At 33.5% G+C, this 24,161-nt stretch overlaps 2 protein-coding genes and 1 long non-coding RNA gene across 4 annotated transcripts in view; 1 reads left to right on the top strand and 2 right to left on the bottom strand.

Moving 5' to 3' along the window:
* Positions 1-579: 579 nt before the first annotated feature.
* LOC132705305 (uncharacterized) lies at positions 580-8,524 on the bottom strand. Its single transcript, XM_060675816.1, has 2 exons — positions 7,961-8,524; positions 580-2,789 (listed from the first exon to the last, which is right to left on the bottom strand). The coding sequence occupies exon 2, from the start codon at positions 1,925-1,927 to the stop codon at positions 932-934; it is 996 nt and encodes a 331-aa protein (XP_060531799.1). The 5' UTR covers positions 1,928-2,789; positions 7,961-8,524; the 3' UTR covers positions 580-931.
* Positions 8,525-9,291: 767 nt separating this feature from the next.
* LOC132705398 (uncharacterized) lies at positions 9,292-10,184 on the bottom strand. Its single transcript, XR_009619420.1, has 3 exons — positions 10,003-10,184; positions 9,736-9,923; positions 9,292-9,680 (listed from the first exon to the last, which is right to left on the bottom strand). It is a non-coding gene; the product is annotated as an uncharacterized LOC132705398 (long non-coding RNA).
* A 1,286-nt stretch (positions 10,185-11,470) lies between these two features.
* Positions 11,471-24,161, top strand: part of LOC132708424 (uncharacterized) — a 30,163-nt gene continuing 17,472 nt past the window's right edge. For both annotated transcript variants that reach the window (XM_060680766.1, XM_060680765.1), the window contains exons 1-12: positions 11,471-11,756; positions 14,719-15,026; positions 15,948-16,261; positions 16,382-16,567; positions 16,769-16,985; positions 17,379-17,524; positions 17,661-17,780; positions 20,452-20,670; positions 22,271-22,447; positions 22,917-23,047; positions 23,343-23,524; positions 23,695-23,945. In XM_060680766.1, coding sequence (XP_060536749.1) covers positions 14,732-15,026; positions 15,948-16,261; positions 16,382-16,567; positions 16,769-16,985; positions 17,379-17,524; positions 17,661-17,780; positions 20,452-20,670; positions 22,271-22,447; positions 22,917-23,047; positions 23,343-23,524; positions 23,695-23,945 — 2,238 coding nt within the window. In that variant the 5' untranslated portion in view covers positions 11,471-11,756; positions 14,719-14,731. The remainder of the gene's footprint in view (positions 11,757-14,718; positions 15,027-15,947; positions 16,262-16,381; positions 16,568-16,768; positions 16,986-17,378; positions 17,525-17,660; positions 17,781-20,451; positions 20,671-22,270; positions 22,448-22,916; positions 23,048-23,342; positions 23,525-23,694; positions 23,946-24,161) is intronic.

The following is a 24,161-nucleotide window of genomic DNA, read 5'->3' as shown; positions in this document are numbered from 1 at the left end:
AAGTATTTCTCACGATTGTTTTAATTGTCTGTTATATAGGTTGACCTGTTGTTTTCATTAAATTTTAGTTCACTCCTGAAGAAGTCAACAAATAAATTCACGAAAAAAGGAGCTTTCTATTTTCTTTGTTTTTTTTTTCTCTTAACCACGGACCGCTACCCGATATCCTTTGAATTCATATATATATAATATATATATATATATATATATATATATATATATATATATATATATATATATATATATATATATATATATATATATATATATATATATATATATATACAAATTAATCAAACTGAATGGCTCATTAATTATCATTTATCTCCAGTTAGGAAACTAAATACATATTTATATATATATATATATATATATATATATATATATATATATATATATATATATATATATATATATATATATATATATATATATATATATATATATATATATATATATATATATATATATATATATATATATATATATTATATTTCACTTTTCAAAAATAACTTTTTAAAAAATATATTTATTAACTTTAAATTAAAATTATAATCAAAATGATATTGGACATAATAACCTTGTGACGAGAGAATGTTATTAGACCGTTAAAATCAAACTAAAAATGGACATAATAACCTCGTGATGAGAGAATGTTATCAGACCGTTAAAATCAAACTAAAAATGGACATAATAACCTCGTGATGAGAGAATGTTATCAGACCACGTTTTACAATAGAAATTAGTATTTATAATAAATTTATCCTGACGTTGACGGGGTCGACGGCTGCGGATGTTACGACGTTTTCGCAATCGTTGCACTCTTGCAGGTCGGTGGCATTTAACCCATGTGGACAATAGGATTTCCGGAGATAACAGCTCCCCCATTAAGTAAAAAGGTGGAGCCTAGCTGCAGCTTTTCGCAGACTAATTAAAGCGTAGCTTCTCGGGTAGTTACTTCTGGGTGGATGCTAGTCCGTCTTTTCGGAGTTAGTGATTTGAGTTGCATCGGGAGCAGGGGTCTTCGACTTTGCTTCGGAGGTTGTTGGGGATCGTTACCATCGGCGATGCTGAGTGTTGTCGGTTTCTTTCTCCGGCATTTGCAAACGAAATAGCAAAGTACTAAAACAGTCATTAAAATAATCGAAATAATTGTCAGCCAGTGAGAATGTTTCTGAAGGGTTGGTTGATGAAGTAGGTTTTCTAATTTTTCCGAATATTCGTGCAGCTTGTGTTGGGCCACGTTAAGGTCGTCGGTGTCGATCTTACTTAGCTTCAGGGGTTTCAACTCTGGGGGTTGAAACTTCTCTGGAATGTGAGAACAGCAATCATATGGAATCTCCACGGCGTGGCTCTTGTAGGTCACGTTCTTATATTCTTCGACAAGGTATTTAGCTCGTACTCTGGAGCTTCCAATAAATGCACTGCAATCTGGTTGTAGTTTAAGTAAAGAATTAGTTTTTAACATTTCGGCTACGAGGTCTCTTTTTCCACATTTAATGGAGATTGGTAGTGGTTCGGATACGGTAATTAACCAATAATTAAAGTCGATTTCTATAACATTGTAATCTGAGGCCAAGACGATTGAAGATTGACATGTAACAAGAACACGATCGGAATGTCTAAGCAACTGCGCTTCGCAAAGGGCTTCTCTATCGATGGGATATTGCATTAAGTTAAAACAGATTCTTTCTTTACCGCGAATTTGTTTGCAGCTTTTTAGATCTTCAGGTAGTACATAGAGTAAAGAATCGTCATCACGCGCAATATATTTTATTGTTGATGGAATTATATGGAATAATCGTGTTCGATTGTCCAAAATTGGAATAGTTAAAACACGATACAATGTGTATATTTCAGGCTCAATTAAGGGTATTCTTAGTACAAAAACAACTTTATTTTTAGTTTGAAATGCTTCTAGCTCCATAATATCTACGTACCTTGCAATGCTCGAAGTATAGGGTGGTAGTGGTAAATTATTTTTTGTCAAGGATTTTGAAATTTCCTGAAGAGAAATGACTAAATCTCGTGGGTAAATAATAGAACTATGTAAAAACTTTGATTCGTGCGAACGTGATTGCGTTTAATATATCGCTGAGGTAAGACTCTAGGTATACATAACTTTCCATAAGGCTTTCGCAAAGATTAAGTGTTTTAATTTGACTTTCGTAAAATGCTACGGTGTCTAAAATATCATAGAGAGATTTTTGAATTTGAGTTAGATCCTGATTGAAAGTTTCTTCGTCGATTCGGAGACTTTGAATTGTAGAATTAAAAGATTTTATAACAGATGATGTAACCGATATTTGAGTTTTTAACAGCTTTTCGATTTCGTGTTCGTCTTTAGTTACTTTATCTATGCATTCATTAAAGTATTCGCCGTCTGTAGAGTCTAGGTTTCCGGTAATTGATTTAAAAATAGTTCCTACACCGTTAATTAAACCGCGTTTAGTTCTAAAATTAAAATTTTCAGTGTCGATAGTAATTTCTGAAAATTTTCCTTCGACTGAGTCAGCAATTCTGTTAGAAGACTAAAATGAGTTTGGATACTTGTTTTGAAGGCTGTCATACGAGGAGAAGAATCGTCTAACATTTCTGTGAGAGAGGAAAGTATTTTATTATTATGTCGTATGGCTTCTCGCAGAGGTTCTAGTTCCTTATATACTAGCAGCGTCCATTTGTTGTTGGATATTCTTAAACTACTTTCTTCATGGTAGAAGATGCCTACTGTATTATTTCCTGGAGTAATGAGGAATTGGGGTGCGACTGTAGAGATCAGTCCCAAGATTCTGAAAGAAATTTAATCTAATCGTAATAAGGTTTAAACTTGTCAAAATTGAATTTTGAAACTTGTTCGGTAGTTAAATTTTTGACAGTGGCTGAAGTTTCAAATACTTCAAGAATTTCATACGGACCGTTAAATTTATTCTGAGCTTTATCGCTAATTTGAGTTTCCTTAACATAAACTTTATCTCCTACATTATATTTAGTCATATTTCTAGAGATTGCTTGATCAAATCTTACTTTGGATTTTTGTTTTTGTTGATCAGTGCGGGTACGCGCGACTCTGTAATAATGCTGCATGCGATTATTTAGGTCTCGGATGTATTTGGTGATGAGTTGTTCTTCATTACACAGAATTTCTGGAGGCCTACTAGAAGTGTGCCCAAATATTAGTTCATAAGGGGAAAAACCAAGCGTTTTATTCTTTGTGTTGTTGTAGCAGATTATTGCGTATGGAAGAGCATGAAAGGGGTGTTCTTTTGGATTTTCGGCTTTATGAGCTCGGATCATTTCTGTGAGCGTGGCATGGAATCTTTCTAGTGATCCATTAGATTGTGGGTGGCTAACGCTGGAGAAAGTTAACTTTATATCGTACAAAAGACAAAGATCTTTGACGAGGGAGTTATCAAATTCCCGGCCATGGTCACAATGTATTCTAAGAGGAGTTCCAAAATGTTGGAAGTAGAGAAGAAGGGTAGTAACGATTGTAGAAGCTTTTTTGTCTTTTATTGGATATGCCTGGGTGAATTTTGTGAGTTCGTCTCTTATGGTAAGGGCGTAATTACGAACTGGGAATTCGAAAATATCGATGTTAATGCGCTTAAAAGGAGTTTTAGGAGTTTCTGTGATAACTAATGGTGTGTTGAGGTTTTTACGATAGATCTTGACTTGTTGACATATTTCGCACTTTCTAATATAGTTTTCGACATCTTTGGTCAAGGTTGGCCAATTGTACTTTTGCTTTATGCGCTTAACTGTTTCGTTGATTCCGCGATGTAAATTATTTTTTCCTGAATGGTATTGGTCTAAAATGATAGGGATCTCGTCTTGATCGGGAGTTCGAACTATATCTTGGCAGATTCTTAGTTTTATATCCTTTTCGGAAAATATAAAGGAGAATACTTCTAATATTGGAAGTTGTAAATTATTTTCAATACAAAGATCAAAGTCATTTTTAGCTGTGAATAAAATATAGAATAAATGTTGAACTACAGTTTCATTGTCATATGGAAGAGGGATTATATAATATTTCCTGCCTTTGACGGTTTTGCTAGAAAAAATGTTAATTTTGTTAAACGTAAAATTTATATCTTCTTCAAAAATATCGTCCATTATTTTGTTATGCAAATCATCAAGTTTTGATTGCCAAAAGAAAGTGACAATATCTTTGTGGTTTTTGTCGAGAAGTTGCGAATTAGAGGTTTCTATTTTGGAATAATCTATAAGGGATGTGGTTTTGTGAAGGTATGCGAAGTTGTTGTATTCTTCTGTAACTTCCGCTGTGTCGTCTTTGATATCTGAATTATTAGAATTGTCATCGTGAACGATTTCTTCTTTACTTGTGGATGATCGGTTGTGAATGTCATCGTTATTAGGTGCAAGGATAAAAATTTTCTTTTGGAGATCGACACAATCTTGAATATGGTTAATTTTAACACGGGATAAAGCGTCTGCGTTTTTATTTATTTTACCGGGCTTATACACAATGGTATAGTTGTATTCTTCAAGCTTAAGACGCCATCGAGCTAAACGACTACCAGGGTCATTTATCGAAAATAGCCAAGTTAAAGGACGATGATCAGTAACGAGAGTAAATTTTCTTCCGAACAGATAAGGGCGGAAGTGTTTAACTGCCCATACTATGGCGAGAAGTTCCCGTTCTATAGTTGAATATTTCGCCTCTGCACTACATAGAGTTCTAGAGGCATATGCTATGGGAAGGTCTTTTCCAATTGGACCTTGTGAAAGAACTGCACCAATGGCAAATGCACTGGCATCGGTGGTTAGGACAAAAGTTTCCTCGAAATTTGGATAAATGAGTATTGGGTCACGTATTAGAGCGTTTTTAAGCTCATCAAATGAATTTTTGCATTCTGAATTGAATACGAAGGGTGTGTCTTTTTGCAGAAGTCTAGTTAAAGGTTTTGAGATCTTAGCGAAATTGGGGATAAAACGTCGGTAGTAACCGGCTAAACCAAGGAAGGATTTAATGTCTTTTGGTGATTTTGGTTCTGAAATTTTTTGAATAGCGTCTATTTTCTCAGGGTTGGGTTTGACTCCATCTGGGGTCACGAGATGCCCTAAATAAGCTACTTCCTTTCGAAGAAATTCACACTTGTCAGGTTGGAGTTTGAGGTTTGCACCACGAAGGCGTTTGAAGACATCAGTTAACCTTTGTATATGTTCGTGTATGGTAGCGGAATAAACGATAATATCGTCCATGTAAACGAGACATCGTTCGTTTTGAAGACCTAAGAGAATGTTGTCCATGACACGTTGGAAAGTGGATGGAGAATTTTTTAGTCCGAAGGGTAAACGGAGAAATTCAAAATGACCATTTTCAACTGAAAATGCAGTTTTAGCAACGTCCTTGGGATCAATTTCAATTTGGTGAAACCCAGAGGCTAGGTCCAAAGTAGTGAAATATTGACATCTGCCTAACTGGTCTAAGAGATCGGAAATATTGGGAAAAGGGTATCTATCGTCGACAGAGACTTCATTTAGTTTGCGATAGTCGATGACTACGCGCCATTTTTGTTTCATAGAAGCGTCTAATTTTTTTGGGACAACCCAAACAGGGGAAGACCATGGAGAAGTGGAAGGTCGAATGATTCCTTGTTTGAGCATTTTGTTGATTTGTGACTTTACTTCTTTTTTGTGGACATGTGGGTACCTATATGATTTTGTAAAAATCGGTCTGGCGCTATTCGTTTCAATAGTATGTTTAATTTCATTGGTAAAACTTAAATGATCTCCTTCTAAATAGAATATATCGGAAAAATCAAGACATAGTTGTGTTATTAATTCTTTTTCTTCTTCGTTTAAATGATCGGTGCGTAACTGGGATTGAATATTACCGCGCCTATCAACAGGTTGAGAGTTTAGATTGAAAATATTATTTATTTCTTTTTCGTTAAGATTTGTATTAAAAGGTTCGATAGATAAATTTGAAAAATCTATAGTTTTTGGGATAGCATTAGCGTTAATAACAGTAGTTATTTACTTTAACTAAAGCATTAGGTAACCTAACTTTTTCGCATTCTTGAGAGTGGAGAATAGCGTCTGTGTTTGTTAAACTACATTTTAATTTGAAAATTCTTTCGGTCCTAGGTTCGATTGAAATTCGATTTTGAATATTTTGTTCAGGTTTTTTACAAATTTTGGGAAGAACAGATTCGTGTCCTACTTTATGTAAAGGCATTGTTTTGAAATTCGTTATAAGTTTTTTGGACTTTAAATCGATTATACATTGGTAGTGATCAAGAAAATCTAAACCGAGAATTCCGTCAAATTCGATATCAAGATCGTAAAGATAGACTTTATGTTTGTCGTTATCGGTGAATAGAATAAGTGTGGATTCTTTAATAAAAAGTGTTTGATTTGTTATACCTTGGATGGTAATATTTTCCTTAACTCGTTTTCTGTAATTTTCAGCGGTTTTATATTGAAAGATAGAAATACCTGCGCCTGTATCTATTAATATTTTGAATTTTTGCGTAGCGTCAAAAATATAGTATAAATTTTTAGAATTTACCGTAAGAAGAGGGTTTAACAGAAGTTCTGTTCTGGAAAGTTTAGATTGGGATTCATGTTGTCTAAATTCAGGGTTTGAATTTGGGAATTGATTTCGAAAATCGGGTCTGGAGACATTTCGTCTGGTGGGATATCGTAAGGGCTTTCTTGAAAATCCTGTTCTGGTTCGCAGTTTTCTGGATGGTTAGAATAATGATTTTGAAGTTCATTATCTTCTTGAAGAGTGTAATTTTCATGTGAAAATTCCTGGGAATTTCCGGAATAACCGTCGATGTAGATCGGGTTTGAGTTTACATGATGAGTTCGCTGCGGGTTTGGATTCATAAAATGTGGCTTAGGATAAGAGTTTGAAGATTTCATCGGTATTTGATTCGAGTTGTTGCTAATGTTGCTTTGTTGGAACCAATTAGAAGGTCGCTGTGGATATTACGAAAAATTTGGTTTGACATGCTGATGCGTACTTCTACAATGATTCGAAGTATGGCCAATTTTATTACACAAAGTGCATTTGGGTTGCTGAAGAGGGGTTCGAATATTCGCAGAATGCGATTTAGGAGAATTTAATTTGACAGATTTTTGATTTTCAAAATATGAGAGTTGGAGTTCTCGACGAATCCTTGCTTGGGCTTCTAAAAGTGAAGTGGGATTACTAACACGAATGAGTTGACCTAATCTAGGTTCTAAACCTGTAAGAAGTGTATTAAGGGTCATAGTCTCAATTAAAGATATCTGAGCATCCTTTTGCTCTTTGGATCCTAATGTGGTGGATTTTTGAACACATGAATGCATTTTCGCATTTAGGACTTGAAGACGATTGAAAAATGTTAATGCTGATTCATTGGGCCATTGTTTAAGACGTTGAAGGTCATGAATTAGGGAAGGTAAATCTCTAGAATCACCAAAGTGTAGAGTTAATAGTTTCTTTATTTCTAGATATGAATCAGGATTCCTAGAATTAATTAATTGAGCTGCTTTACCGCGGAGCTTATTTTTAATGTGAATCACTAAAAGAATTTTTTGTTGCGTTGTTGCCATATTATAAGCACAATCACACGCGTTTATAAAATTTCCTAAAAAGATTTGGTCGCCCTCAAATTCAGGTACGATAGAGAAAATTTCCGAAAGTTTATATGGTTCAACTTCCAGCATTGTACTAGGTTCGTCTGATTGAGTTGCCATTATTTTAGGTTTTAAGAAAAAGCAAATAAATTTATACGAAGTTCAAACACAATTATTTTTTGTTTTAAATACTGCCAAGTTAAACTTGGAGACTAAAATTTAATCAAAATAATTATCGCGGAACAATTCTACGTTGGGAAATTCAATAAATAGGTAATTTTCAACCTTGGGTAATCGAACGTAATAAATTCAACAATGTTGCAAATTAAAAATAAAATTATTCGTAACGATTCTTAACACTTACAGTACTATTTTCATTGCTGCCTTTCGAGACGGTTGATGGGTTTATCCTTGTACCGGTACGATGGGCTGTCTTCGTTGTTCCCTAGATTTAGGGGCCGGAATCTGCCGCCACTAGTTAGAATACTCGTGTTCTAGCAACGTGAACAGATCCTACTCCGAATTCTTGCCTCTCGAAACGGTGATGGAAGGTTCCTTGTTCTGCGATGGTTCTTCTTTCCGTCTAATGCGATGGTTCTTCTTTCCGTCTAAGGGATTGGAATCCGCCGTCACTAGTTAGAATACTCGTGTTCTAGCAACGTGAACGAATCCTACTGACTGCGCCAATTTTTATATTTCACTTTTCAAAAATAACTTTTTAAAAAATATATTTATTAACTTTAAATTAAAATTATAATCAAAATGATATTGGACATAATAACCTTGTGACGAGAGAATGTTATTAGACCGTTAAAATCAAACTAAAAATGGACATAATAACCTCGTGATGAGAGAATGTTATCAGACCGTTAAAATCAAACTAAAAATGGACATAATAACCTCGTGATGAGAGAATGTTATCAGACCACGTTTTACAATAGAAATTAGCATTTATAATAAATTTATGCTGACGTTGACGGGGTCGACGGTGATGACACTATATTCCGGGATATCATCCGTTCGCTCGTTGAACTCCGACTGGAATCCTGGAATCCTGCGAAGTGTTTTCGGAGCGCGAGCATTGAAGATGCCAAGTGAGATTTTGGCGAAACGTCTGCAGGATTCCAGTCGGATGCAAGATTTGCAGGATTCCAGTCGGAGTTCAACGAGCGAACGGATGATATCCCGGAATATAGTGTCATCATATATATATATATATATATATATATATATATATATATATATATATATATATATATATATATATATATATATATATATATATATATATATATATATATATATATATATATATATATATACATATATATATATACATATATATATATATATATATATATATATATATATATATATATATATATATATATATATATATATATATATATATATATATATATATATATATATATATATATATATATATATATATATATATATATATATATATATATATATATATATATATATATATATATATATATTCTCACGTATTGATTCACGGATGGAAAAATGTGATGACACTATATTCCGGGATATCATCCGTTCGCTCGTTGAACTCCGACTAGAATCCTGCAAATCCTGCAGACGTTTCGCCAAAATCTCACTTGGCATCTTCAATGCTCGCGCTCCAAAAACACTTCGAACACTGTTCGTCCGGTGCATCACCACTCCAATCAGAGCAACATGTATATGCCCCATAGGATGTTTTATTTGTATAATTAAAGGCTTATAACATGTTTTCATTTTAGAAGTACCAAGGCTAGGAAGTTAAAGAGTTTAATGTTTTATCTACAAAGAAGGCTGACAAATATTGAGGAAGCTCGAATACAAGAAATTAACCTCTTAGTAAGAAAATCCAGGAGGAAAGAAATAAAATTTTGCACTTATTCTGTGAATTACAAAAAAAAGAGCAATAATTCGAGAACACATTTTTATTTGGTATAAGAGCATATTTGCTATTTGGTTCCTTTCCTCATTTCCAACCTCACCTGCAATATCGACTTCCATGTGTCGTATTTCAAATGTCACGTTGCTCTGAAACTTGCTGGATGTGATAAATTCTAAAATGGACCTCTTTTAATAAGTTTACAAATGTAGGCCTCGAAAATATTTTACGAATAAATTCCCATAATTCCTTACAGTCTTTTCTTGGTATTCTTTGGTATTGGACACCATCATTAACCTCGAATATTTGAATTGGTTCTGCTAATTCCAAAACCATTTGACTATATTATCCTCCGTCATTTCGTTTTCAATTAAAATGTCCATAACATCCTTTCTACTAATTTCTGATGTAGTAGGTCCTAGAGTACAAAGACGTTTCCACTTTATTAACACATATTAAATCAGCAGCACTACACACAAACACTGAAAAAGATATACCTTCGAAAAAAATGTAAATCTCAAAATCAACACCCAAAAAAAAAAATAACCCCTAGATACATACACGTTGCCAGTCGCTATGTATCGGGAGCGTTTTGCTACGCCCGCTGAATGCGACCAATTAAAATTTAGGTTCTTCCTTATTGCTTCTAATGGCCATCACTATATAAGGTCATTCAGCCGGCTTACAACAATTGTGAACATCATTCAAAAATGCTAAAGAATACCTTATAAGAGAAGAGTCTGGTCCATTCCATCATCATCCAGGCTTGTTAACATATACTTAATAGGTTCTCAAAAAAAAGGTACTTTGACCGATGGCAAAAAAGGCTTTCCCGGCAACCATCCTGGCCAATACGGCCTTTAACCATCGTGGACAGAAAAAAACACCGGAGCTGACAATGATTATAACTTTAAAACCTTCACAAAACACTTAGAAACCAAACACTACCGATATCAAAACTTCGTGGGACGATTACAACGGATTCTGTCGGGAGCGAGCGCAAGTTAAACCTCCACGTGCAATGCTCACGACAGAATGCAAAAAAAACTTAGGTTATGTCATCTAACAAGCCAGGCCTAAAAATCATTTTAAATCGGTTTAAACTATAAGCTTGGCTTTTGTACACACGCCGAATATGGCCGTTGATAATCTAGCCCAGCTGACCACCAAATAGTATTTGCTTTTCGTGCGGTGAATACCATGGTAGAGTTGTGTCAATCGCGATTGATTCGATCACTTTGATTTAATCACTTCATAGGATCGAACGACCGAATCCGGCTTTTTCGTAACGATTCGATCACCTTGTTCGCTCTCGCTGCAGTCTCAAGTGACCGAATACATAACGACCGATCGATCGACCGTACCAAAACAAACCGAATTCGCCGGAATACGATTCATTTGAATGGTTAAGATTTAAATTCATGACTGAGACAGGCCACGGACAAGGAATGGGAGTATTGTTATAATTATTCTATAGTATTGAGTTGCGACATCGATTGGTAGATTTGCTTAAGTGTTGAATTGAATATTGAATGAAATATCTATTTCCACACAGGTATTTAATTTAAGCAAATTAATGTATTACTGGTACAAGCCAATACGTAGCACCTATTTTGATAAAATCATGATTCATTAAAAAGCAGAACACAGCTAAATATTATACTAACTAGAACAGAAAACATAACATATAGACACAACAATAATTCAAATTCAAATGAATCTGAATAGGTCGTTCGGACTGTTCGGATTTAGTGACTATTGCCGCTTATGTTGGCTTCAAAAAGTATTCAAATGAACGATTGATTGAAATGATTCGGTCCTTTTCGAAATCGGTCACGTCTTTCGTGTTAAACCGAAAAATTCGAAAATGTCGCAGAAAACTAAAAATACTTGAAAAGAAGAAGAACATTTTTGGGGATATTGCTTTTGTCGAAACCATGTTGGCTATAATGCTGCAATGTTGGATATTTTTTCAAAATGGCTGATCGCGATGGGCAAGTTTGATCAGTGATTTGTCGGAATACGTTCTACTCAAAATTTCAAAAATTCTAAAACTTAGTTGCAACAGTGCGTTCCAAAACGCATTTTGTTTAGTGCATTAAAAAAAAAAAATAATTGCAATGTAGACCTTGAGTGCTTCTTGTGATAGTTGAAAGTTGGGGCAAATCTACCTATGTGTTATAGGAAATGAACGAGAACAAATTTTGTGTAACTGAAAATTAATTGTCGGGCTGTTAATGTAAAACCAGAAGTAAGTCAAAAATTTTGTACTTATTTGCTATACACGCCTTAAATTTTACGTTTCTACTGCGTACCACCATGGCGCTTTTGAATGTTTCACAATAAAAGGTACAGAAATTGTAGTATATTTAGGGTTGTTGCGAGTGTCAAATGCTATAAGTCACCAGAGTATTCAAACATTTTTTCTTGGAAGTTGGATATTATTATGTATACCGGCGGATGTAAATGAATGAAAACAGCTGTTTTCTAGGAGTGGATTTTAGGTATCTTATAATCTAAATTGTACACTCAACAGGGTTTCTAAAGGGTTGTTATTATATGTGAAACTTACAATTCTTTGTCAGGATAGTGAATACTTCAAGATATTACAGTTTTTAAAATTTATGCTTGAATAAACTTTCCTCGTATATTGTTTTAGTGTTTTTCAAATATATTTTGCAGGATCAAATTTGAATGTTGCCTTGAATAGTTAGTGACCAACAGTAGGTCGCTAAGGCATATAAGTGGTATAATTCGTTTAAGTCTTAAAATATGCCAATGCGTTTGGTTGGCAGACAGGCTGTCAATTGTGAAGTGGCTTAACAGATATTTTCCTATACAGTATGGATTTTATGAATAAAACGAAAAAAAAAAACAATTATCATCATTTGCTCAGCAAACATTGATTAGCTCGTAATGGAATATTTCATCGAAAATATCATGAAATGGCGTAATTCGAAAAAAATCAAAAATTTTGGAAACTCATTTCATATTTTAACAAGCATTCTCACAATTTAATTATATACAGGGTGTCCCGATACTGCAACGACGGTTGACATTGTGGCAGTGGACGGCGATAGAATGAAATAAAAGAAAGTTGCCCAGTAGCATGACTTCAGTAGCAAAAAATTATTGTCATGTAAACTAGATGTCCCATAAATGTGTAACGAAGTAAAATAATGTTTTTTTGCTTACCAAAGACATATTCTCCTCACGGATCCTCCTATAGATATTTCTTCATATTCGGATTCTACTATTAATTTTGAACTTATCTCATAATAATAATAATAATAGATATAGAGATATTAACATTTTTGTGTTTATTAGGGAGGCAAATAGGTATCCTTGTATTATAAGTATTGTTTTCTCCCATATAATTAAGATTTGTTTAAAGCTTGTGTATACTAAATAAGATACGGGTTTTAGTTTGGCGACTTTGGCAATAGTTAAAACTCTTTGAACAATATTTTGACAATAGGAATTACCCAGGGAAATGTGAATTATACTATTTACAGTCTAGAGTTTCAAGCAAATTCTTTTTTTTTTCTTTTTTCAACTTCCACAGGCTACTGTAATACTTTTTATAAAACTTCTGAATTCCTCCTGCGTCGGTTTTTGTTGGCGAAACGTTAGCTAGTTCGACTCAACAAAAACCGACGCAGGAGGAATCCAGAAGTTTTATAAAAAGTAATTTCAATTTTTGAGAAAGTTCATTTATGAGACTTTCTAATAATTGTATTACCTTTTTTATAAAGTAATCTATTTCCTTGTGATATGTGATTTGATCAGGTTTAGTTTAGTTATTTATATCTAGCTTGTTTAATGCAAATGTATCTCGCATATAAATAAGAGGTATTTTCCTTGGAGCACGAAATGCAAAACGTAAATATTAAAGTTATTGTTTTATAAGTAGTAACTGATAAATATTTTATCTATTAGCCCAATCAACCTAAAGGTCACAATTGCTTTGTTTACTTTTTTGGATCAAAGAATTTGAACTTGAAAATATCTTTTTTATCGGTTCCATTTAAAACATTTATGGGTCACTTAACAATGTCCTGACTTAATAACATACTAAATATAATTATTATTTTCGTGTATTTGCAACCAACTTTTCCGGAAAATTACTGACTAGTCTTTTTCTCATATTTAATTTTTTGCGTTTAGTATTTTTTATAATAAGTACCTAAGAGTGCAAGGTAGTATACTACTAAGCCAAATTCTCGACTAAACTATTTGTAGTTTGACTTTTAATCGCAATTTCATTACAGTTCCACCAAAATCAGTCATCATTTAAAAATCGCATGCTGGTCACTATGTTGCGTTATTTATTCTTTGGCATTTATGAATACTTACGGTTGAGCTCAAAGCTTTTATACTTATCAACAATTTTTCCCTAAAGAGGCAATTTTTTCCAGTATATCTAGATTGTAACCTTGCCCATACATGGATATTTTCGAAAGTTTCACTTTGCGGATATATGTATGGCGGTGAATTATTATTTTATAAATGATTTTCATATTGTAGCGCGAACTATAAAGTTGTGTTTTTTGTTTAATACAACTGTTCGTAGATTCGCTGATAATAATTCCCCGTTTTAATGATGTTCATGTAACTCTCCATTAAACGTAAATATTTTTTTATTTTTTTTTTCTTCAAAATATAACCGAATTTTAATTTGTTTTAATGTGTTTAATACTGAAAGAAGTTCAAAAATATTTTCCATTATAGAAAGATAAACGAAATATTTTATTGCTCCCTGGGTTAAACCTTAAGTGCGACAAAGTTAATTCTAGTTTTTAAAGGAAGAAAACTAGGTGGCAAATGTTGTTGCCGTATTGCCACGGCGCATCGACGCAAAGGCTTGTTTTTTGCATCAGTACTTCGCAACGCGAAAATGTTTCACAAAATAGCCACATTTTTCTCTCCATTTTTTATAATTTCGATAACTGGAGCTAGCTGGTTTACCGATGAGAATTTTTTCTCACGAATGTATTAACGTTATAGTTTTTAGTAGAGATTCTTAGGGCAATCTTATTGGATAGGTTGGTTGATTTTGAAGTTTAAGAAAATTCGCATAAACTTAATTTTTGTAGATTTTGTTGAAGTATTTGATGATTTACTTATTATTCACACTGTTGTCCTACATGTACACTGCTACAAGTGCTACTTATAAATAGTATGGAAAGAAAAAAAAAGTGAATTCTTTTCAGATATTGGATTCAAATGCAGGCTATGGATAAATTGCCTCAGGCATCTGTTAAGAAAAGAGAGTCAGTGGGCTCAAGTGCGGTTGTAGAGCAGTTACTTCTTTCATCCATGAAACAACAGCCTGCTGAACTTTCTTCAACCAATTCAAATTCACCTGAAGTGTGTTTTGTTTGTGGAAACAGGGGCCATAGTCGTTCTTACCCCTTGAGTTCAAAACCTAGACCTGAAAGACCAAAAGAACCCTACTTTCCATTTTTGGAGTCTCACGAGTCACCCAAAGGATATTCGTCCAGTTGCACAAAAAGTTGGGGTAAATCTAATCTAATCTGGTTACTAGATATTAAAATGTTACGAATTTAAATTAAATAAAATAAATTGCATTTTTTAATTTTCATATTAAATAGATAATACCATAAATATTTTATAATCATAAATATATATATTTTTTAGTTAAACTTGCAAATTAAATTTTATGGAACATTGATCAAATTGTTTAAAAAGTGCACTGAATTGTTTTAAAAATTAAGGTAAGACTAAAAGTAAGCGATTTTCACAATTTTATTGTGTAAATTTCCAAAGTTAATTTCTTAGACGCTTTGCATGGAAAAAAGTTTTTGAGAATTGAAAAATAAATTTTCATAAGCATAAAGAACTGTGGTTCAAAAATGAATAACATTTTAGGGCGTATGTGATTTAACGGTGGAGCAAACTATTATGATTGAGATTATGATCATTAGAAACTGAGTTGCTACTCCTGTAACACGTTAGCTGTGTAAGATAAGCGGTTACGTTAAGTTAGGTTAATCTAATCGATGAAACTCAAATAATTTAAATCGCGATTTTCTCCAAATTTTTTTTTAGAATTGATGTATTGATTTAGGTACATGTTGGGAATAACAAGGCCACTGAGTCACTTTTATGAAATCTGCAAAAACTCGTAAATTTGGACTAAAAGTAATTTATGAATTCTCTAGGAAATATTCCGATATAGATGGAAGTCTCTTTAATTGTTTTCTCTATCTTTGGTCATTTAAATTATAACGTGATATACGAATTGCTCATCATGCCATTGGTTTCATTTTAAAAATACTTTTAGTCTCACCTATTTTTAAAAAGTTTGCCTTTTTTTGTTCCGCAAAACTTTTAATATGAGACCCAATGTGAAACATTTTGTATAATAATTGCTTATTTATTTATATTCCCACGTCAAAGTTGTATTTATTTCTTATAGCTAAAGGTGATTGCGCTATCTATGCTGCGTGTAGCTTATGTTATACTCTCCTTCTCCAACAATGGGACCAGTATGAATTTATTTCGCGTCCTCACTCTGAGCGGCTCTATTGGCTTAAGCGGGTTGATAATGGACCATACACAGGCGCAGATATGAGCATGCAAGGCGAATATGCTGCTCAAGTTCTGGGTCTTAACAACGAGCAAGGGGTTTGTTCCAGTTCCAAATTTCCCTTCGCTGCATGTTCCACGAGACCTGTAATCAGAGACGAATCTTCAAGATTAAAAGGTTCGCCCAGACCTACCTCAGCCCCAGTGAGTAATTCTGATTTGGCTTTATGGTGCGGTAAATATTTTAAGATTTTTGTTGGTCTTTTATTGCTTTACCTAAAGATTGTTATGAACTTTATTCAAGTGTTTATTAAATTTTCTTAGGTAGTTACTGGTACAGAGAGAGAGGACATGGTAGCAGAAGGTGCATTGGATTTAACCCATTCCAGTCCACATCAAGTAGTGCAATCAGTGTCTGTGCCACCTATGTTTCACAGCCAAAATTCTAATTCATCCACCGGTACTGATATTTTAGACTTAAGTATGCCTGATAAAAATTCCGTGACAGAGGTAAATATCAATGAAATTCCAATTTGTAAGAGATGAAATTGAATGAACAAATTTTGAAGTAAATTGAGTAATTTTCCCAGTTTTTATTACTTTTCAAAATTTTAAAACAGGCATTCCTTGAATTAAACATTTTGTGTAATTCTTAAAGCGTGACTTCAAATTGCCAGTGATATTAAATGCGATGGTGATCATGATTTTCAGGTCTGTTATGTGTGCGGTGATGAGTTCAAAAAGGGTAGTTTAGATTTTATTGCGTCAAAACAATTAACTGAAACACCTCTGCAACCATTTTTTCCCAGTCTAATTGAACATCCTAGACCTAGTCGGAGCAGGCCAATTGATTCCCAAGGCAGAGTCCAGGCTTGTGTTGATTGCCAACAACACCTGCTCAAACAGTGGCAAACATTTCAAACACAAGGTAATTTATCAGTTAAATAGATATTTACATCTGATTTGGATACACAAATATTTAAACAAAAATGTTATTACCACTTAGTTTCATTACTGCTTACTTAAAATATTTTTTTGGGTTCACTGTATAGATGAAAATCCTTCAAAAATACATTATTTATTGCTATGAAAATGAATAAATATTTTAAGTGCTAATTATCGGTTTAATTTATCTTGAATTACTACAATTCCAGTAAAATGAAAAGACAATTTTGGAAAAAATCTGGAATTAACCGGTTTTCCATATCACAATGGGATCATGTACTATTAGATTTAAGTAATTTTAAGTTGTGTCAAACATTTCAATTCCATTTTTTATTACACTTAAAAAATGGACTAATCGTTCATTTCAATCTTTTAGGAGTTTCGCACGCAGAAAGAAATTATACTTTGCGTAAACGTCAGAGTGCCGCTTTGGATACTACTACCTTCATTTGTTATACTTGTGCTCTGGAATATCCTTCCTCTAGTATACGGCTGCTGTATTGTTGTCCCAATGCTGAGAAGGTACCACAGATTTTTTTTAAATAAGCAAATCAGCAATGCTTTTACTAATCAAACTGCTTAATACAAAATTATTTTATAAAATTAATAACACTGTATAAAATCTGGCAGAAAGCTAAATATTGGTTTTATATTTTAGGAGCCATATTTTCCATTTATCCAGTCTTTAAAGGCGCCACCCGGGGCTAGCCCTGTTTCCCCACAAGGCATGGTACAAGTGTGTTCCACATGTTATAAGAGCATTCCTCAAAAACACCAGGTTAGTGCGAAATAAAATTTTATGATGGTGCCCATTGATGCAAGGCAAAAATATTCAAAACCATGCAATGGTTCTAGGATAAGAGTAAAAAAGAGGTTGGCACCGAAATTGTAGTAATCTTTCGCTTTCATCACAAGCAAATAGTACTTGCCTACTTATGTGATTGTGAGTGTGAGCCTCGTTTATTCCCAAAAAAAATATAATTATAGTTTATTTTAGGTTAGTTATGTAATTATATTTATATTTTGTTGGTCAATAATTGTAATGACTTGTGTGACCAGACAAAAAGTAATCTTGCGTAATTTGGTATCAGATAATATGCAAATTTTTAATATCCTTGTTTTCAAAATTTTAGCTTGCTATAAAAACGAAAAGATGTAATTAGTTAAGGTTTTCAAACGACTGATGTCGTTTTTAAAAACACTTTTTATTGTTTCACAAACAGAACTACCAGCTTTTCGTTAAGCCAAGGAGAACAAGGAGAACTGAAATACAAAGTACATTGTATACATATTTATAATGTTGTTATGCGGACCACGCGTCACAGATACTGGGAATGCTGACGCTAGTATTTCTTGTAGTCATCAGCATATTCTATCACATAATTACTCCCTCGGTAGTGGAAAACCACAGGGACGGGTTGTTGGAGATTTTCCATGCTGTAACTATTAGCAAAGTTAAAATAAACCTTATTCCCGTCGATGTGGCGAGACTCCAAGTGACATCAATCGATTTTAGTTGGAATGGCTGGTACTTCACATCGTGATGTTTTACATTTTCAATTTTAATGGATGGCAGTGAGAATGGGTTTGCTTTAAAAAGTTCCTCTTTATTCCAAAGCTCAGAATTTTGGGTACTTATATCACAATCATATGGAACATCGAATAGGCAAAGTGCTCCAATAAAAGCTATTTCCACAATTCTATTCGGATGGTATTATCAATACAATATCTACTTGTGATTGGTCGTATTATATGCGTTGAAACATTTACGTTGACTACGTGGCTATTTTTGTTTTCGGTATATTTAATGAGGGTTGCCACACAGTCACCGATTGGCTGGCTAAGTTGATTTTCGCAAACGTACGTGTCTTCAATGATTGGACAGATTGCTTCTTGATATTGTTGCAATAATAGGTAGAGTAAATTAGGTACAATTAAGGATCGATTTACGGGTACTGGGAGTAGGTGGAACAATTAAAAAATTTCTTTAAGAAAAATCGGAATATGGACGGCAAAAATTATTTTATCCTTTGCAAATTTAATTTGTAAGTTTGCTAAGTGATAATAATTATTTTGATTTTCAAAAATTATAATTTGATGATCACCATAGAGAACCTTCAATTTTAGAATTATTTGTTCTAATGCAATCTTTAATTTCGCAAATGTAATGGCATCTTCTAAATTATCCAAAAATGGTATAAAACCTTGGCAATTTAGAATTAGTTTGCATAAGTTTGTTTTGAGCTTTAATAAAAGTAGTAATGTCAGTAATAGTTTTATTTGAATTATATGTGTCTAAATGTTTTTTAATAGTTTTTGATTTTCTGTAGAAGTGTTATAGTGTCATAATTGTCGATCAGCTGTTGAATCAACGAGGTTTGCTTTTTTAGTTGGATGTCAGATGAATGTTTACTACGAACAAGTTCTGCGAAAATTCTATCAAATTTTTGTCCATCGTCTGAATCGAGAGCGCCAAAAAGCCATTTCAATAATTTGGAATTGCCAGGAGTTGTAAAATGAATTGCAATTTTATGCAATCTACAGATATCTAAAAGCAAAGACGTTTTAAATTCCGTATCATTATCGCACGTTATTTGTTGAGGTAGGCCGTGATGACTTATAAAGGTCTCTAAACCATCTAAGATGGCAATTGCTGTGCAAGCGGGTTCTAATAATAAGCTTGGGCGTACCGTGAAAATACGTCTTGTAAATATTTTTAACAAAGTGTAATTTACACCTGCATTTGTCAATTCATTAGAATTATTTTTTAATTTGAATTGACTATTTTCTATTTTCTTTTAAACTCAGTTTAACGAAGTGAAGAACGCACTTAAATTGTCGACGTCTTTATCTTCACTCATAAATTTAATTGATTTTGAGGTTTCTTAAAATTAAACAAAATTAAGAATCTTAAAATTATTTCCACAGCCCTAACCAGGGAAGATGAAAGGAGAACAATGTGAATTTTGGGCACTAACCTTGATTTCTCTTAGTCACCAGCCTATTCGTCCTATTAGAATCTTCCTTGTGTAGCGCTGCTTGCGAGGGTGATTTCTTATCTTCTTTGCCCTCAGTCAAATTCAATTACGTTGGGTTTGTCAGTCAGTCGTCGTTTTGGAGTTTTAAGCGTTGAAACCCACGTTTCGCGATCAAATCATCCCGATGACGCGGCTTTGATCGAATACTATCCCAAAGCCCCACCGACTGCGGATCTCGTTTTTAAAAACACTTTTTATTTTTTTACAAACAGAGTTACTAGCTTTTCGTTAAGCCGTTACAAGGAGAATTGAAATACAAAGTACATTGTACACATATTACGTTTTTATGCGAACGTCGCGTCGCAGATACTGGGAATGTTGAAGCTAGTATTTCTTGTAGTCATCAGCATATTCTATCACATAATTAATTGTTGGATAATTTTTTGTTAATTTGAAAAATTGTCTTGGTAGGTTTATGGAAATGAATCTAGTACCCAGTCTAACAATCATATAAGTGTTACGGAAGTTCAGTACTTGAATAACAATTCCTCCCGGTCGAGTACTGTGAAAAGTCCTGCCAATTCTGCTGGATCAGACATTCGGTATAAGCCCTATGATATTAATTCGTCTGCTGTAGTTACCAACCGGAAGAAGCAAGTTCCATTATCTGAAAGTGGAAGAAGTCTTAAGGTATTTAAATTAAAAGTATTTTGTTCTTTGCAGTTTATCATCATCGTCAATGATGATTGATGGTTGTGATTGGGATTATTAATTGGTGATATTTTGGGATATTCCCAACCAGTAGTAACCCAAACCATCTAATCTGGATTTGAGAAACCGTCAAACCATATTTGGTGTCAATAATAATTAAGGTTTTATGAACTTTGAATAATTATTTTTGTTTATGTAATAATTTAAAAACTAAATGTTGTCAGGCTTTTGTGTTTTAGACTGACTGACAACTCTAGCATGTCAAATTTTTATCAACGATCTTTTTTAGAAATCATCTGTGTTAATCCAATTAGTACTTTTATATTTCCTACTTTGAATTTGAAGAAAGAACAAATCAAGGTTTTAGTGACTTTTGATTGTTATTAGACAACTAAGTTAATCTTAACTCTATTTTATCACAGCTCTTTATGGCGCAGCTCAAGAAACTGATATCTAAGTTACTCACCATATTCTGAAAAGAGCTAGGAAGATTAGGGTAAAGAATTTCAAGAAGGGCATGAAATTGGATTATTTAATTCTTTTGTCATATAGAGTGAGACATTCGTCATATAGAGTAAATAAATGCCTAGTTTTGTATGGGGACTTAGTATAGCAAATTTAGTATACAATACAGAGTTATATGAAACGTACCTGGAAATTAATTATTATTATTATTATTATTATAAAGACCTGAGTCGCGGTTAAGATTGTTTGGTTGCTTCTAGAGTTCTATAGATTCTCGGATTTTTCGTAGGTAGAAGAATTGAATACATGCAAGAATTTTAGTTTTCAGTTTCATGATTGTATTTGGCAACTGATGATGAGTTGGAATACATATGCGGCAAAGAGTACATTGGAGAAACAGGACGAAAAATATTTACTAGGCTCAAAGAACATGAAAGAGCCTTAAGACCATGACACATAAACTGTGACATGTGTTTCCTATCCAAAGAACACAAGTGGAATAAAGATTAATTTTTAATAGAACCGCGATCTTTTATTTTTTGCTGCTAAGATCACTTGGTACACACTTTGTGGTAATGACAAGTTTTTGGTTATGACAACACTTGCTAACTGAACCGGGCGGGAATTATGAAAGAATAATTTTATTTTTTCAAAGAAACTTCCACAGGCTACTGTAATGCTTTTTACAAAACTTCTGGATTCCTCCTGCGTCAGTTTTTGCTTAGTCGAAATTGCTGACGTTTTGCTGATGATTGGCGAAACTTCAGCACTTTCGACTAAGCAAAAACCGACGCAAGAGGAATTCAGAAGTTTTGTAAAAAGAAATAATTTTAATATCACGAATAAGATTAGCAATAATATTTAGGAATAAGGATTGACAGTAATAGGCCATTTATTTCTATACTGCATTTGAGCGATTTAACTGCCTGTTTTTGCATTCTTGCATTGCGAAACTTATATTTCTTGTTATAATTGCCTCTCCAGTAGCTTTTGCTCACTTTTTCGGAGGTCACACACGCGCTGTTCAACATTGGATATATGATTTAAAATTTAATGGCCCGCAAATTTAAAATCAATATGGTAAAAAAATTATTTTGTATTTTTTCAATTGCAGTCCGTAAATGTTCCAAGAACGACATCTCCCTTAATGGATGTAAATGGTCATCCAAATTCGCAGAGTTACCGATGTTATATATGCGCAGGTTTATTTCCTCTGCCCCAAATGGAATGGATTAGTACATCTCCCGAAGGCATGAACTCTCATGCTATGCATTTTCCTTGTTTGTCCAAGGTAAGTGGTTAGAAATTTACGTATATTGCCTAATAGAGGAAAACAATACGCATAGTGTGCACTGTCCCAATGAAATTCACTATGACAAATATGCCTTTTTTAAAATAACGAACTTCAATTCTGTGCAATTCTGTGCCTGGAAATCAGTTGATAAGCAGAATGTCCAGTTGTGGTATTCTTTTTGTAAGTTCATTTAATTTTTGGAACATGTGATCTTTTACAAGAAAAACTTGAGTACTTCCGCAAACATTAAAAACTACGCCAAGGTACACATGTTGACTGTGCCAAACTTGAAATTATTAGAAATTCTTCGAATCTCAAAAGCAAGCCATGTTAGTAATCTGAAAATCACTTCATGCTCTTCATATAACTAAAATAAAGCAGAAAACGCACTAATCCAAAACTGGATACCCTCTACTTTCAGGCATATTGGAAGCATTTAAATAAATTTGAACATTACCTGTTTTAGATTGGCAGAACATTAGAAAATAGTTGTATTGATTCTCACGGGAGAGTTTTAAGTTGTACAAGATGCGTTAATCATTTGGCTGCGCAATGGGAGACTTTTGAAGCTGAAAGAGTTCCGTTAGAGAGAAGAAGGTATGCTCAAAAAACTTATTCTCAAATCTCAAAATTTACAAATCTTTTGGATTCATCCTGGGACGGTTGTTGCTGTATCGAAGTTGCAGACGTTTCGCCAATCATCTTGGTGGCTTCTTCAGAGCTTAACTGGGATGGGAAACTGGGATGATTGGTGAAACAAAAAAGATTTTTGGTTGTCATTATCAGTAGAAATGTATTTGAGGATATGAAAGTTTTGTTATTTGGTAAAAATTGCAACACAATAAGCATTGAATTTACTTGAATCAAATTAAGAAACTCATTTCTCATATAGGTATGATGTTCCATTACCTGATGCCCAACTTGTCAATGGTGATAGAGGTATCCCTACACCTCCTAGTACAAATAGTGAGAGGACAGTATGTAGCAATCCTGGCGGCAGTAGTATTTACTGTTTTCTCTGCGGTTTACATTCAGAATTTACTTTGGCTAGGGTTGTTTATAGTAAACCTCAAGGTAGGTGTAATTATTGGAATTATGGTGGATTTTGCAATGGAAATATTGTGTTTAATATGATTCAGTACTGTTAGAAATAATATTGGTAATACTTTTAATAAGGAAGAGGGTGAATTAAAATCAATTTTTTAAAACTTTAGCATGTTGTTCTTAATTGCTTTTGATTACAGGTCGAAATGCACCTTACTTTCCTGCACTTTTGCGTCACAAGAGTCCGCCTAATGCAGAGCAACTTCGTGAGGATGGCAGTGCACTTGTATGTACTTTTTGTTACCATAGTTTGGTGAGTCAGTGGCGCAGGTACGAGAGTCAAGGCGGCCATGTAGTTGCAGATAGGAGAGAATATAACACTCACGATTATTGTTGTTATGTCTGTGGTATAACTACATATAGGAAAAGAGTAAGAGCTTTACTTATAAAGGTAAGATACAGCTTTGCTAATACACATTTGTGTAAGAGGTATGAGGGTTTTCTCTTAATTAATCGGATAGAGAATTATAAGATGTATAGGCAATCACTTTACAATTTACATTCGTTTTATTACTCTAAAAATTTATTGTGCCCATTCAAAATTTTTTGAAAATGTGATAAAAAAATATTTTTTTTATATCCCACTAGAAAAAAATTGATAAGGCTG

This window comes from Cylas formicarius, unplaced genomic scaffold (assembly GCF_029955315.1).
Source record: "Cylas formicarius isolate icCylForm1 unplaced genomic scaffold, icCylForm1.1 PGA_scaffold_10__41_contigs__length_53128322, whole genome shotgun sequence".
NCBI lineage: Eukaryota > Metazoa > Arthropoda > Insecta > Coleoptera > Brentidae > Cylas > Cylas formicarius.
Note: the sequence above shows the minus strand (reverse complement) of the source record. Positions and strands in the feature narration are given on the sequence as shown.

Coding starts and splice junctions, on each gene's coding strand:
- LOC132705305 (XM_060675816.1), bottom strand. CDS start 1,927: ATGGAGCTAGAAGCATTTCAAACTAAAAATAAAGTTGTTTTTGTACTA.